General features: G+C 47.8%; 2 protein-coding genes across 2 annotated transcripts in view; one reads left to right on the top strand and one right to left on the bottom strand.

Annotated features, from left to right (window-relative positions):
- Positions 1–15,757, top strand: part of PRKCA (protein kinase C alpha) — a gene marked incomplete in the record, with an annotated part of 355,905 nt that overhangs the window by 51,999 nt on the left and 288,149 nt on the right.
- LOC143936236 (tripartite motif-containing protein 60-like) lies at positions 10,489–12,196 on the bottom strand. Its single transcript, XM_077460658.1, has one exon. The coding sequence runs from the start codon at positions 12,156–12,158 to the stop codon at positions 10,767–10,769; it is 1,392 nt and encodes a 463-aa protein (XP_077316784.1). The 5' UTR covers positions 12,159–12,196; the 3' UTR covers positions 10,489–10,766.

Below are 15,757 nucleotides of genomic sequence, written 5' to 3'. Positions count from 1 at the left end.
TCCGGCCATTGGCGACTCTTAGGGTTGTCCGGCCATTGGCGACTCTTAGGGTTGTCCGGTCACTGGCGACTCTTCGGGTTGTCCGGTCACTGGCGACTCTTCGGGTTGTCCGGTCACTGGCGACTCTTCGGGTTGTCCGGTCACTGGCGACTCTTCGGGTTGTCCGGTCACTGGCGACTCTTCGGGTTGTCCGGTCATTGGCGACTCTTCGGGTTGTCCGGTCATTGGCGACTCTTCGGGTTGTCCGGTCATTGGCGACTCTTCGGGTTGTCCGGTCATTTGTCTTTCCCCCCTGGTGTCCAGAGTCCCTGGCGGCTCCCCCTGGACGTCCAGCTCCTCTGATTTTTGGGGTTCTTTGTTCCTCTCCCAAGTGCTAGTAGGGAGATGATCCTGAAATAAATTCTCAGCAGTTCTGGCCTGACTGCTGCCTGTACTCTTGCTCCATCTATAACTCTTTGTTCTGTTATTAGCCATTTTAGGCTACAAGTGGCTGGAAAGTGACACTCAGCAATTACTGGACAGGAAGTCAGCTGTGTTCCGGGAAATGCCTCCGCCAGCACCCCTGACTTCTTCATATGCCTTACTGAGGAGGTCTGGAGACTCTGGTTGGAGTCGGGGGGGCACAGAGGAGTCAGGCGGGGGGGGGCACAGAGGAGTCAGGCGGGGGGGGCACAGAGGAGTCAGGCGGGGGGGCACAGAGGAGTCAGGCGGGGGGGCACAGAAGAGTCAGGCGGGGGGGCACAGAGGAGTCAGGCAGGGGGGGGGTGCACAGAGGAGTCAGGCAGGGGGGGAAAGGAGTCAGGCGGGGGGGTGCACAGAGGAGTCAGGCAGAGGGGTGCGGGGGGGCACAGCGGAGTCGGGCGGGAGGCACAGAGGAGGATGAATCTGCGGTTTCATATCTGTTGGCGTTTGCTTTGAAAAGATTTCATTTCCTGTGCGCTCGGCGGTGAGATAAGCCCCTCGTCTCGTCACCCATGGTGCTCTCACCTCCTCCAGGCTCATTGTCTGCTGAGGGTGATTATTGCTTTTCATCATCACCCCCATTGAAGCCCCCCCTCCCCCCCCGTCCTGAAGCTGGCAGGTGAATCACCCCACCGGCTCTACCTAGTACTGAAATCTCCATTGGGTGGGCGGAGCGTTTATTTAGAAAAGGGGCTCTTATTCTCCAGATCTAGCTGTGGCCCTTGGTAAACTGATGAGGTGGGTTGAGCTGCAGAGTTCACCGTCGGCTTTGAGGTCATGCGCGGTCATCTTAGCCCACCTATGGGGTCTGGTGCGCCATTTTCCTCTGCACGCCGACCACCAAGTGTCCTCCATGGACAAGAGGAGCCGCCGGTCCCCTCTGTGACATCTCAGTATTTCCCATCTCATTAACCCTCTGGGTGCTGAGGCTGTCAGAAACGTCGGCTGATGTTTTTGCAGACATTAAGTGGCCACAGTGGGATTTGGCGAATGCGGGATCGGCACCGGTCATTGGTCGCCGCTGCGCAGGAATTGGCTCATTTGAACATCCTCGTGGCAGCCGAGTTCTTCTCACTTGATGAAGATCGATCTCTCCCCCCCCCCCCACCCCTGAGTGTCCTTACAGATGCACTCCGATCGCAAACCGTCTGATGCCGGCAGGCCGCGTTCTGCTGACATGGAGGCTTCTCTGCAGAGCCGAGGTCCGCCTTCCTCACATATTTTACAAATGATCTTTTTTTTTAGGGTGACTCCGCAAGACAACTACCAAAGAGGACCCCGACCTTTACAGAAGAAGAACTCCGCAGTCACCATTTAAAGAGGAACTCCACATTTGTTGAGAATAAGCCCCGCCCCCTCGCGGTGATCTCTGTACACTGCAGGGAATGTAACATACTTTGTAGCAGATTCCTATCTTTTCTTATTCTGAAGACACGTCTGTTTGTTTCGCTGTGTCCATGTGCTGAGTGAAGATAATGGGAGTGACTTGGTTATCAATCAGCTGCTTTGGCCCAAAATCTGACTTTTAGTTTAGACTTGTGGGAAAATCAGTGAGCCAATCACACGAGCAGGAAATTACATGTCTGTGGGGGGGGGGGGGGGGGCGGGGTTCTGTATACCATCTGTGTACAGAGCGCCTCCAGGTGGCCATATTGCATTTTACAGAAAATGACAGCGGCTGCAGATTGGAAAGGGAAGTTTTAATAACATTCAATTACAATCTGACTTGTGTCACAATTGTATGCGCCACTTTATTTGCTGTTTTTTCCCCACGAAAGTGGAGTTACTCTTTAAATTAAAGTGGAACTTCATTCTCTCAAACAATGTTGACTGTTTTGATCCTCATGCTTCTACCATTAGTGAATAGATAGGAAGGTCCATTATAATTTAGCCTTTTTTTTTTTTTTTAGTTCCTGGTTTCCTTGCCTAGGCAAATGATGTCATACATCCCAGGAGTCTTCAGGAGGGGAGGAGAGGTTTTCTCAGAGTGGAATTGATTTAAATCATAATTTCTATAGAGACTCGCCCGCTGTTGAGCCCCCCCCCTCTGACCCGCTGTTGAGCCCCCCCCTCTGACCCGCTGTTGAGGCCCCCCCTCTGTCCCGCTGTTGAGGCCCCCCCCTCTGTCCCGCTGTTGAGGCCCCCCCCTCTGACCCGCTGTTGAGGCCCCCCCTCTGACCCGCTGTTGAGGCCCCCCCTCTGACCCGCTGTTGAGGCCCCCCCCTCTGTCCCGCTGTTGAGGCCCCCCCCTCTGTCCCGCTGTTGAGGCCCCCCCCCTCTGTCCCGCTGTTGAGGCCCCCCCCTCTGTCCCGCTGTTGAGGCCCCCCCCTCTGTCCCGCTGTTGAGGCCCCCCCCTCTGACCTGCTGTTGAGGCCCCCCCCTCTGACCTGCTGTTGAGGCCCCCCCCTCTGACCCGCTGTTGAGGCCCCCCCTCTCTGACCCGCTGTTGAGGCCCCCCCTCTCTGACCCGCTGTTGAGGCCCCCCCTCTCTGACCCGCTGTTGAGCCCCCCCCTCTCACCCGCTGTTGAGCCCCCCCCTCTCACCCGCTGTTGAGCCCCCCCCTCTGACCCGCTGTTGAGGCCCCCCCTCTGACCCGCTGTTGAGGCCCCCCCTCCGACCCCCCCCTCTGACCCGCTGTTGAGGCCCCCCCCTCTGACCCGCTGTTGAGGCCCCCCCTCTGACCTGCTCAGTTCCGGGTGGATGGCGGGGTGTTCAGTCACACTCTGGGGGTTCAATATAAAATCATTCATTACCTATAATAGTAAATGAAGCTGAGTGCTCATATGTGTGACACAGAGATATATTTTATTACATGAGATAAGATACATTGTTCCAAGTATACAGTATATACCCGTTATATATATATATATACTACACCAAGCATACAGTATATACCTGTCATATATACTACCCCACCTATAATTGTACAAATCTAATCACAGGCTATATTCTGATTGGACATTTCAAATACCATCTAATCTTTTTTTTTTTTCTTGTGCATGATCACATTATTCATGAGCACATATTATTACTGTGAGGGCAGACTCCCCGACATCGACCCTTTTGTGGGATAAAGGGGGGTCAGTGGCAATTGGACATAAATCCAGCCCAGCCAATCGCTGACTCCCCCAGGAACAAATGTCAGAGGTGTGTGCTGGTGTTGAAGGCACAAAGATCTCCAATCGGATGTAAATCTGTTGATGGCCGTCGTATCTCTATGGGGATCTTTCTAAATAAAACGGTAATATAAAGAATCGGTGTACGTAGTTAGGTTGAAAAAAAGGCTCAACCATAAAAATTAATAAATAAAAAATATCATCATACAATCCCATATACACAATCCTATACCCACAGTTGATCCAGAAGAAGGTGAAAACCCACCAGAAATGCGTGCTCCAATTTGCTACAGCAGGGGCAAAAAAAATCCTTTCTTACCCCCAAGAGGCAATCACATTTTCCCCGGATCAACTTTACCTATAAATGTCAGTTCCCAATTATATTCTGTACATTTAGGAAATAATCCCGACCTTTCTTATAGCAATCTAGTGAGCCGACCAGATCCACCTCTGCAGGGAGTCTATTCCACATTTTCACAGCTCTTACTGTGAAGAAACCTTTCCGTATTTGGAGATGAAATCTCTTCTCCTCTAGATGTAAAGAGTCCCCCTTATCCTCTGTGATGATCGTAAAGTGAATAACTCAACACCAAGTTCACTATATGGACCCCTTATGTATTTGTACATGGAGAGCATATCCCCCTTATGTATTTGTACATGGAGATTATATCCCCCCCCCCCCTTATGTATATTTACATGGAGATCTTGTCCCCCATTAATCTCCTCTTCTCAAGAGAGAATAAATTCAGTTCCTCTAATCTTTCCTCATAGCTGAGCTCCTCCATGCCTCTTATCAGTTTGGTTGCCCTTCTCTGCACTTTCTCCAGTTCCCCGATATCCTTTTTGAGAACTGGAGCCCAAAACTGAACTGCATATTCCAGATGAGGTCTTACTAATGATTTTTATAGATGATATCTCTCTCTCTGGAGTCCATACTTCTCTTCTACAAGAAAGCACTTTGCTCCCTTTGGAAATCACTTGGCATTGCATGTTATTATTGAGCTTATGATTTACCAAAACCCCCAGATCCTTCTCAACTATGGATCACTCCAGATCCTTCTCCACTATGGATCTCCCCCAGATCCTTCTCCACTATGGATCTCCCCCAGATCCTTCTCCACTATGGATCTCCCCCAGATCCTTCTCCACTATGGATCTCCCCCAGATCCTTCTCCACTTTGGATCTCCCCCAGATCGTTCTCCACTATGGATCCCCCCAGATCGTTCTCCACTATGGATCTCCCCCCGGATCCTTCTCCACTATGGATCTCCCCCAGATCCTTCTCCACTATGGATCTCCCCCAGATCCTTCTCCACTATGGATCTCCCCCCGGATCCTTCTCCACTATGGATCTCCCCCAGATCCTTCTCCACTATGGATCCCCCCAGATCCTTCTCCACTATGGATCCCCCCAGATCCTTCTCCACTATGGATCCCCCCAGATCCTTCTCCACTATGGATCTCCCCCAGATCCTTCTCCACTATGGATCTCCCCCAGATCCTTCTCCACTTTGGATCTCCCCCAGATCCTTCTCCACTATGGATCCCCCAGATCCTTCTCCACTATGGATCCCCCCCAGATCCTTCTCCACTATGGATCTCCCCCAGATCCTTCTCCACTATGGATCTCCCCCAGATCCTTCTCCACTATGGATCCCCCCAGATCCTTCTCCACTATGGATCTCCCCCAGATCCTTCTCCACTATGGATCCCCCCAGATCCTTCTCCACTATGGATCTCCCCCCAGATCCTTCTCCACTATGGATCTCCCCCCAGATCCTTCTCCACTATGGATCTCCCCCAGATCCTTCTCCACTATGGATCTCCCCCAGATCCTTCTCCACTATGGATCTCCCCCAGATCCTTCTCCACTATGGATCCCCCCAGATCCTTCTCCACTATGGATCTCCCCCAGATCCTTCTCCACTATGGATCCCCCCAGATCCTTCTCCACTATGGATCTCCCCCCAGATCCTTCTCCACTATGGATCTCCCCCCAGATCCTTCTCCACTATGGATCTCCCCCAGATCCTTCTCCACTATGGATCTCCCCCAGATCCTTCTCCACTATGGATCTCCCCCAGATCCTTCTCCACTATGGATCTCCCCCAGATCCTTCTCCACTATGGTTCTCCCCCAGATCCTTCTCCACTATGGATCCCCCAGATCCTTCTCCACTATGGATCCCCCCAGATCCTTCTCCACTATGGATCTCCCCCAGATCCTTCTCCACTATGGATCTCCCCCAGATCCTTCTCCACTATGGATCTCCCCCAGATCCTTCTCCACTATGGATCTCCCCCAGATCCTTCTCCACTATGGATCTCCCCCAGATCCTTCTCCACTTTGGATCTCCCCCAGATCCTTCTCCACTATGGATCCCCCAGATCCTTCTCCACTATGGATCCCCCAGATCCTTCTCCACTATGGATCTCCCCCAGATCCTTCTCCACTATGGATCTCCCCCAGATCCTTCTCCACTATGGATCTCCCCCAGATCCTTCTCCACTATGGATCCCCCCAGATCCTTCTCCACTATGGATCTCCCCCAGATCCTTCTCCACTATGGATCCCCCCAGATCCTTCTCCACTATGGATCTCCCCCCAGATCCTTCTCCACTATGGATCTCCCCCCAGATCCTTCTCCACTATGGATCTCCCCCCAGATCCTTCTCCACTATGGATCTCCCCCCAGATCCTTCTCCACTATGGATCTCCCCCAGATCCTTCTCCACTATGGATCTCCCCCAGATCCTTCTCCACTATGGATCTCCCCCAGATCCTTCTCCACTATGGATCTCCCCCAGATCCTTCTCCACTATGGATCTCCCCCAGATCCTTCTCCACTATGGATCTCCCCCAGATCCTTCTCCACTATGGATCTCCCCCAGATCCTTCTCCACTATGGTTCTCCCCCAGATCCTTCTCCACTATGGATCCCCCAGATCCTTCTCCACTAGGGATCCCCCCAGATCCTTCTCCACTATGGATCCCCCCAGATCCTTCTCCACTATGGATCCCCCCAGATCCTCCACTATGGATCCCCCCAGATCTTCTCCACTATGGATCCCCCCCCAGATCCTTCTCCACTATGGATCCCCCCCAGATCCTTCTCCACTATGGATCCCCCCCAGATCCTTCTCCACTATGGATCCCCCCAGTTGTACTCCCCCTCGTATGTATGATGCATATTCTTAGCCCCCAGGTGCAGAACTTTACATTCCTCAACATTAAACCTCATCTGCCACATAGTCACCCAATTAGACAGAGCATTGAGGTCGGCTTGTAAATTGGAGACGTCCTGTAAAGAGGTTATTCCCCTGCATAGCTCGGTGTCATCTGCAAAGACGGAAATGTTACTTTCGATCCCAGACCCAATATCATTTATAAAGATATTAAAAAGTAAGGGTCCCAGCACTGAACCTTGGGGTACACCACTGATGACCTCAGACCATCCAGAGTTATGCCCTGTACACACGATGGGACTTTCCTGACAGAAAATGTGCGATCGGATCTTGTTGTCGGAAATTCTGACCGTATGTAGGCTCCATCTGACTTTTTCCATCAGAATTTCCATCACACAAAATTTGAGATCTGGTTCTGAAATTTTCCGACAACAAAATCCGTTGTCAGAAATTCCGATGGTGTGTAGACAATTCCTACGCGCAAAGTGCCACGCATGCCTCGGAATCAAGCAGAAGAGCCGCACTGGCTATTGAACTTCGTTTTTATTGGCTCGTCGTACGTCTTGTACGTCACCGCGTTCTTCACATTTGGAATTTCCGACCAACTTGGTGTGACCGTGTGTATGCAAGACAAGTTTGAGCCAACATCCATCGGAAAAAATCCCATGGATTTTGTTGTCGGAAAATCCTATGGTGTGTCCAGGGCATATGAATCATTAACCACGACTCTCTGAATTCTGTCTTTTAGCCAGTTTTCTATCCATTTAAAAAACTGATATTTCCAAACCTGTAGGCTTTACCTTACACATGAGCCGTGTGTGGGGAACCGTGTCAAACCGTGGCCCTAGTATATGAATGTGAGTTGAGGGGACCTTGGATTGCGGGCTCCTTCAGGGTCGGGACTGATGTGAGTGTGCGATGTATGTGTAAAATTGATGACGCTATATGGGTACCTTAACCGCTTCCCGCCCGCCCTATAGCCGAATGACTGCTATAGAGCGTGCACTCTCGTCCGGGAGGCCGTCCTGGTGTTTACTTTCGCAATGGGCGCCGCCACGGGTGCGCATCGGGGAAGTTTTGTGTTTGCCGTGTCCCCCGGAGACAGGCAAACACAGATCGCTGTAAACGGCCAATCACAGCGGCCGTTTACAGCGTGATCGTCCTGTCTAATGAGAGATGATCTCATATGTAAACATATGAGATCATCTCTCAGTGCCGCTCTCCCTCCTCATACAGACAGCGTGTGAGAGGGGAGAGATGAACGGCTGCAGCGGCTGTAAGTGGAAAAAAAAAGTGCCATCCACCCCAGTGCCATCTGCCCCCAGTGCCATCCTCCCCAGTGCTACCTGCCCCCAGTGCCACCTGTTAGTGCTATCTGTCCCCAGTGCCATCTGTCATCAGTGCCACGTATCAGTGCCATTTGTCATCAGTGTCATGTGCCATCTGTCAATGTCACGTGTCATCAATGCCACTTATCAGTGCCATCTGTCATCAGTGTCATGCGTCATCGGTGCCACATATCAGTGCCATCTGTCATCAGTGCCATGTATTAGTGCCACGTCTCATCAGTGCCACGTATAAGTGCCATCTGTCATCAGTGCCACGTATAAGTGCCATCTGTCATCAGTGCCACGTATAAGTGCCATCTGTCATCAGTGCCACGTATAAGTGCCATCTGTCATCAGTGCCACGTATAAGTGCCATCTGTCATCAGTGCCACGTATAAGTGCCATCTGTCATCAGTGCCACGTATAAGTGTCATCAGTGTTACGTGTCATTGTTCTGGTGCTCCAGGGCCTTCAAAAGTGTAATAGGTAGTCAACAAGTTAGATGTGTAATTTATGCTCCTAGAACACCTGATGGCGCTCCCTGCATGTTGGGCCTCTCTATGTGGCCAGGCTGTGAAAAAGTCCCACGCATGTGGTATCATAATACTCAGGAGAAGTAGCAGAATTTTTTGGGGGGTGTCATTTGTGGTATACACATGCCATGTTAGAAAAATAACCTATTACAATGGCAATTTTGTGGAAATAAAAAAAATAAAAAATCTTAATTTTGCAAAGAATTGTGGGAAAAAAATGACAACATCAAAAAGCTCCCCATGCATCTTACTAAATACCTTGGAATGTCTACTTTCCAAAAAGGGGTCATTTGGGGGGTATTTGTACTTTCCTGACTTGTTCGGATCACAAGAATTGAGATCGGCCACCAGTACATCAGATGTGATCAATTTTGTGCGATTCGCACCACAGCTTGTAGACTCTCTAACTTTCACAAAGACCAAATAATATCCACTAATTTTGGGTTATTTTTACTAAAGATATGTAGCCGTATAAATTGTGGCCAAAATTTATGAAGAAGAATTAATAATTTGCATAATTTTGTCACAGAAACCAAGAAATATGCGTTTTTTTTTTTCAAAATTTTCGGTCTTTTTTCATTTATAGCGCAAAAAAAAAAAAAACCCAGAGGTGATCAAATACCACCAAAAGAAAGCTCTATTTGTGGGAAAAAAAGGACAAAAAATTCATTTGAGTACAGTGTTGCATGACTGAGTAATTGTCATTCAAAGTGTGAGAGCACCGAAAGCTGAAAATTGGTCTGGGCAGGAAGGGTGTTTAAGTGCCCAGTAGTCAATTGGTAAATAAATAAATAATATAACAGAGGGGCATCTTAATGAGACACAATATACAGGGATGGGTACAATTGTAGACACTCGCCCACACTCACTGGGGTTGAACTGGATGGACTGGTGTCTTTATTCAACCTTGCTATCTTATGTATTAATAGCATTGTATCTCTAATATATCTATATTAATACAACATTATCCACCTGAACTTGTAATATATAGTAATTTAGTATCTATATAATACACACTATCAATTTTTCCGCCGAGTCTTTCCTTCAGATTTACCAAAATCATGTAATATGAAGTCAAACCTCAGGAGTTTCAATGTGTATGCAATCAGGCCGGCCCTTCTACTACATGGTTTTGGTAAATCTGAAGGAAAAACTCAGCAGAAAAACTGATAGTGTGTAGGTGGCTTTAAAGAGGAGGGCCGATTATACAAAAAAAAAAAAAAAAAGTCAGCAGCTGCAAACACTGCAGCTGCTGACTTAATCAACACACTCACCTGTCCAGGGTGCCCGCGATGTCGGCCGCCCGAGGCCGACCCGTCCCTCGGCTCTCGGGTCCCGGTGCTGCCATTCCTTGTAAGGGAAACAGGCAGTGGAGTCTTACGGCTTCACTGCCCGTTTCCTACTGCGCATGCGCGAGTCCCGCAGCTACTGCGGATGCGCGAGTCCCGCAGCGCTTTCTGAATGGGACGCGCTGTGTTCTGGAACACACAGTTCCCAGAACACAGCGCGACTCATTACCCAGAAGACGCCGCGACGAAGACAGAAGACGGAAGATCTCTGCGGAGGAGGAAGAGGAAGATTAGGAGAAAGTGCCTAGCAACAGGCATTTCTGGTAAGTAAAAAAAAATAAAAATTTTTCATTTTTTTTTTTTAATATTTTTTTTTTAATATTTTTTTTTAATTTTTAATATTTTTTTTGTTTTCAGGGTGGCCCTCCACTTTAAAGTCCTCTACCTTAAATGTGTGTGTGTATAGATAGATATATATATATATATATATAGAGAGAGAGAGAGAGATATAGATATAGTTTTTGATATATATATATATATATATATATATATATATATATATAATATGAGAGAGAGAGAGATATAGTTCTATGATAAGAATCCTATACCCCCCCCCCACACCGTATATGTATTGATGAATAAAATGGTTTTAGTTGGCTCAGCTAAATCTACAATATATGTACAGTATATACATAAAAATATTCCCCAACTATAATCCCAGACTACAGATCTCTAGTTATAAATTCTGTGCAGCTCCACAACCATCACATCTGTACAATCTGGATCTTGCACGTGAGTGATGTCTATACGGATGCGATTGGTCCTAACATAGGGTTACACCAGGCGGCCTCCTAGAACACCCTAATCTGACTGTGTTCAGTATTCTTTTTCACTAGGAGTGCGGCATGGAGGGGCTCGGTGAATTTGGTGGTGAAGGTGTGGAGAAGATTGAGGGGGTTAGAGGGCTCATAGAAGGAGAGCCGCCCGGCCTCATAATCCAGATACACCAACACCCTGTTAGAGGAAATCTGGTGATGCATAGATTTGGTCTGACAATTGTGCTTCACCTCATATGAATTACCTGACCACTCGATTGCCCAGGACTCGCCGTTTTCTCCTATTCTTCCCCATTCTTTCCTCATACTGGGGTAACACATCCCCACCATCCAATTCCCTGATTTACTCCCCTCCACCACCCAGTAATGTTGCCCTGAAGAGAACATACGTGTGCTTACAACCACACCGTTCAGAAAGCTGTCAGCAGTGTTCCTTCGTTTCTTCTTCACATCAGTTGATTTGGCAATTTTTTGTTTATCGGATATTTCTACATAATCGCCTGCAGTTTTTGTATTTAGCGTTATATGTGTGCTGTGCGGCAGCACAGGGAAAAGAGTGTTCCTCACTTTTTCTATGTCCGATATTCCTTTCTGTAACATCCTTGAAAGTACAAATGTATCCAGTTCACACGTCACATACTGGGGTCGCCACGTGTCCTCTTCAGTATCTTTATCTGATTCCTGGTCCTCTAGGAGAGTTATTGGATCGGCCGTTTTCAGCTCTTCTAGGTGTCCAATCTTCCTGGTCAGCTTGCTGATCTTTAGTTCCATCTCCTGGATCAGACTGGAGATGGATTTCAGCTCTGCCTGCCCGGAGAGCTGACTCCGCACTCGGTTCTCCAGATCATCTACACGTTTCCTGATCTCCATAAACAATGTAGTGACCTTCTTCTCTAATTCAGCTGCGTGTTGCTCAGTCATTCTCTTGTGTTGGTGCAGATCCTGGACTCTCCTCTCCATCTTCTCTCTCTCTGCTTTCACTATCTGCAGATCATCTCTTAATTTCTTCTTCTTCTTCTCAGAAGCCACCTCCAGCATCTCCAGCTTGTGTCCTCCATGTTCTCCTTCTACCATGCAGGGCAGACAGATAAAGGTGGAGTCCTTTGTGCAGTATAACTCAGGGATCCTGTTATGTTTGGAACATTTTCTGTTCTCCAGAACAGCAGAGGATTTCACCTTTTCAGCAATGTTGGAGAGATCTGTATTCTTCTGCAGTTCAGGTCTGTCCCGAAATCTCTTCCTGCACCGAGGACAGCTGTCATCTTCACCATTTTCCTTTTTGTTGTCCAGGTCTGTGCTAATACATCCCCGGCAGAAGTTGTGTCCACAATTCAGGGTCACAGGATCCGTATAAATGCTCAGGCAGATGGAGCACGTAAGATTTTCTTGCATACCTGCAGATGCCATTGTATCAAATGTGAAGAAATGAAACTAGTAACGCTTCATACAGGGTGTGGTTGGCTGAGAACTCATTTGAAAACTGGCTTGCTAAGCTCACATTGGAGAGGGGGCGGTTTAATTGTGAGATATCAGACATCTACTTTCCTTCCGTCATTGGGTCCCATCAGTTTAGTAGACCGTTGCAGAAACTTTCATCTCCTATAATGATGGCTTGTTCTGTATTAGCCCAGATTTAGAGTGCAACTGTCACAGGAGAGTTCTGTAGGCCGCCATTGCTGACCGCTGAAATCTGCTTCACTTCTTCTGAACTCTGTACACTGCGTCGCTACTGACCCTTGTACTCTGTTACTACTGACCTCTACATCACTACTGACCCTTGTACTCTACGTTACTACTGACCTCTACATCGCTACTGACCCTTGTACTCTACGTTACTACTGACCTCTACATCACTACTGACCCTTGTACTCTACGTTTCTACTGACCCTTGTACCCTGTTACTACTGACCTCTACATCACTACTGACCCTTGTACTCTACGTTACTATTGACCTCTACATCACTACTGACCCTTGTACTCTACATTTCTACTGACCTCTACATCACTACTGACCCTTGTACTCTACATTTCTACTGACCTTTACATCACTACTGACCCTTGTACTCTACATTTCTACTGACCTCTACATCACTACTGACCCTTGTACTCTACGTTACTATTGACCTCTACATCACTACTGACCCTTGTACTCTACATTTCTACTGACCCTTGTACCCTGTTACTACTGACCTCTACATCACTACTGACCCTTGTACTCTACGTTACTACTGACCTCTACATCACTACTGACCCTTGTACTCTACGTTTCTACTGACCTCTACATCACTACTGACCCTTGTACTCTACGTTACTATTGACCTCTACATCACTACTGACCCTTGTACTCTACGTTACTACTGACCTCTACATCACTACTGACCCTTGTACTCTACGTTACTATTGACCTCTACATCACTACTGACCCTTGTACTCTACATTTCTACTGACCTCTACATCACTACTGACCCTTGTACTCTACATTTCTACTGACCTTTACATCACTACTGACCCTTGTACTCTACATTTCTACTGACCTCTACATCACTACTGACCCTTGTACTCTACGTTACTATTGACCTCTACATCACTACTGACCCTTGTACTCTACGTTTCTACTGACCCTTGTACCCTGTTACTACTGACCTCTACATCACTACTGACCCTTGTACTCTACGTTACTACTGACCTCTACATCACTACTGACCCTTGTACTCTACGTTTCTACTGACCTCTACATCACTACTGACCCTTGTACTCTACATTTCTACTGACCTCTACATCACTACTGACCCTTGTACTCTACATTTCTACTGACCTTTACATCACTACTGACCCTTGTACTCTACATTTCTACTGACCTCTACATCACTACTGACCCTTGTACTCTACGTTACTATTGACCTCTACATCACTACTGACCCTTGTACTCTACATTTCTACTGACCCTTGTACCCTGTTACTACTGACCTCTACATCACTACTGACCCTTGTACTCTACGTTACTACTGACCTCTACATCACTACTGACCCTTGTACTCTACGTTTCTACTGACCTCTACATCACTACTGACCCTTGTACTCTACGTTACTATTGACCTCTACATCACTACTGACCCTTGTACTCTACGTTACTACTGACCTCTACATCACTACTGACCCTTGTACTCTACGTTACTATTGACCTCTACATCACTACTGACCCTTGTACTCTACATTTCTACTGACCTCTACATCACTACTGACCCTTGTACTCTACATTTCTACTGACCTTTACATCACTACTGACCCTTGTACTCTACATTTCTACTGACCTCTACATCACTACTGACCCTTGTACTCTACGTTACTATTGACCTCTACATCACTACTGACCCTTGTACTCTACGTTTCTACTGACCCTTGTACCCTGTTACTACTGACCTCTACATCACTACTGACCCTTGTACTCTACGTTACTACTGACCTCTACATCACTACTGACCCTTGTACTCTACGTTTCTACTGACCTCTACATCACTACTGACCCTTGTACTCTACGTTACTATTGACCTCTACATCACTACTGACCCTTGTACTCTACGTTACTACTGACCTCTACATCACTACTGACCCTTGTACTCTACGTTTCTACTGACCTCTACATCACTACTGACCCTTGTACTCTACGTTACTATTGACCTCTACATCACTACTGACCCTTGTACTCTACGTTACTACTGACCTCTACATCACTACTGACCCTTGTACTCTACGTTACTATTGACCTCTACATCACTACTGACCCTTGTACTCTACGTTTCTACTGACCCTTGAACCCTGTTACTACTGACCTCTACATCCCTACTGACCCTTTGCGGCAGTGGTGGGGCCGCTGCGTTTGCGGCAGTGGTGGGGCCGCTGCGTTTGCGGCAGTGGTGGGGCTGCAGATGGGCAATGATTAGGCTGCATTGATGGACACAGACCCTTACTTTGCCTCACAGTCCTTTTTCTTTATTTAAAATTTTAGTTTTTTTTCCTAAAAACTTCCCTCTTAAGGTGAAGGTGCGTGGTATAAGCCGATAAATCCGGTGTATCCAAATAACAGGCCCAAGCTCAACTCTTCACCACACACAGCCACAAAGGCAAGAGAATTCTTGTTGGGCTGTGTATTGGCGCTCGGACGAACACACGTAGACTGAATTTTAATGGTTCAAATAACGTCAGACAAAATAGTCGGTCCTCGCACATGTTCACTTCATCAAATCTGCCCCTCTTTGAAAAAAGTTTGGACACCCCTGCCCTATGGGATTTGTGATAGGGATGGGGGATACCCAGTGATGTGTATAGCTGGACTAAGGAGGGGATAGAGGAGGTGCTGAGAGGATCAGACATTGGAGTCGGTGAACTGGTAATACGGCTCAGGAAACACTAACGTCTATAAGCCTTATAATGGTAAGTTAGGAAGTTACCTTACAAATACCCACCCCCCCCCCCCCCCCCCGCCACCCCCGCACTGGCATCCATCTACTGAAATCGCCCTGTCATTATTAAAAAAAAGTATCTGCTGCACCCAGTGGCATTCCTGGGGTGGGGGGGGGGCGGGTGCGTTCGTTCGAGGCATGTGCTGTAGGGCCCCCAGCTACAAAAAAGAAAAATGTTGGGCGGCTGCCATACAATGTTTTTTCTATATGTATATTATGGAGATAAAGTACATATTTACACCACAGTGCTGCTTCTGCCCCAACCCCCCCAACAGAGGCAGTTCAGAGCATGGGAAGACTCTTATTGGCTCCTGTCACATGACACAGCCAATGGGAGGGGCTTCCCTCACTATGAACCACCACTGCATCTGGTAAGGGAGGGGGCAAATATTTTATATAGGGGAGGGTCTCTGCTATGGATGGGGTACTCAGGGGAAAGGCTGTAAAAGGTGGTGTCTTAACTGAGGTGGGATTTAGGGTTGTGGTTCCTGTACTGGAGTAGAATTTGGGCTCCTGGGGATAAATCTTTACTGTTTGCCCATATGG

This window comes from Lithobates pipiens, unplaced genomic scaffold (genome assembly GCF_037356315.1).
Source record: "Lithobates pipiens isolate NorthernLeopardFrog02 unplaced genomic scaffold, aLitPip1_a1.2 Scaffold_28, whole genome shotgun sequence".
Taxonomy (NCBI): domain Eukaryota; kingdom Metazoa; phylum Chordata; class Amphibia; order Anura; family Ranidae; genus Lithobates; species Lithobates pipiens.
Note: the sequence above shows the minus strand (reverse complement) of the source record. Positions and strands in the feature narration are given on the sequence as shown.

Coding starts and splice junctions, on each gene's coding strand:
- LOC143936236 (XM_077460658.1), bottom strand. CDS start 12,158: ATGGCATCTGCAGGTATGCAAGAAAATCTTACGTGCTCCATCTGCCTG.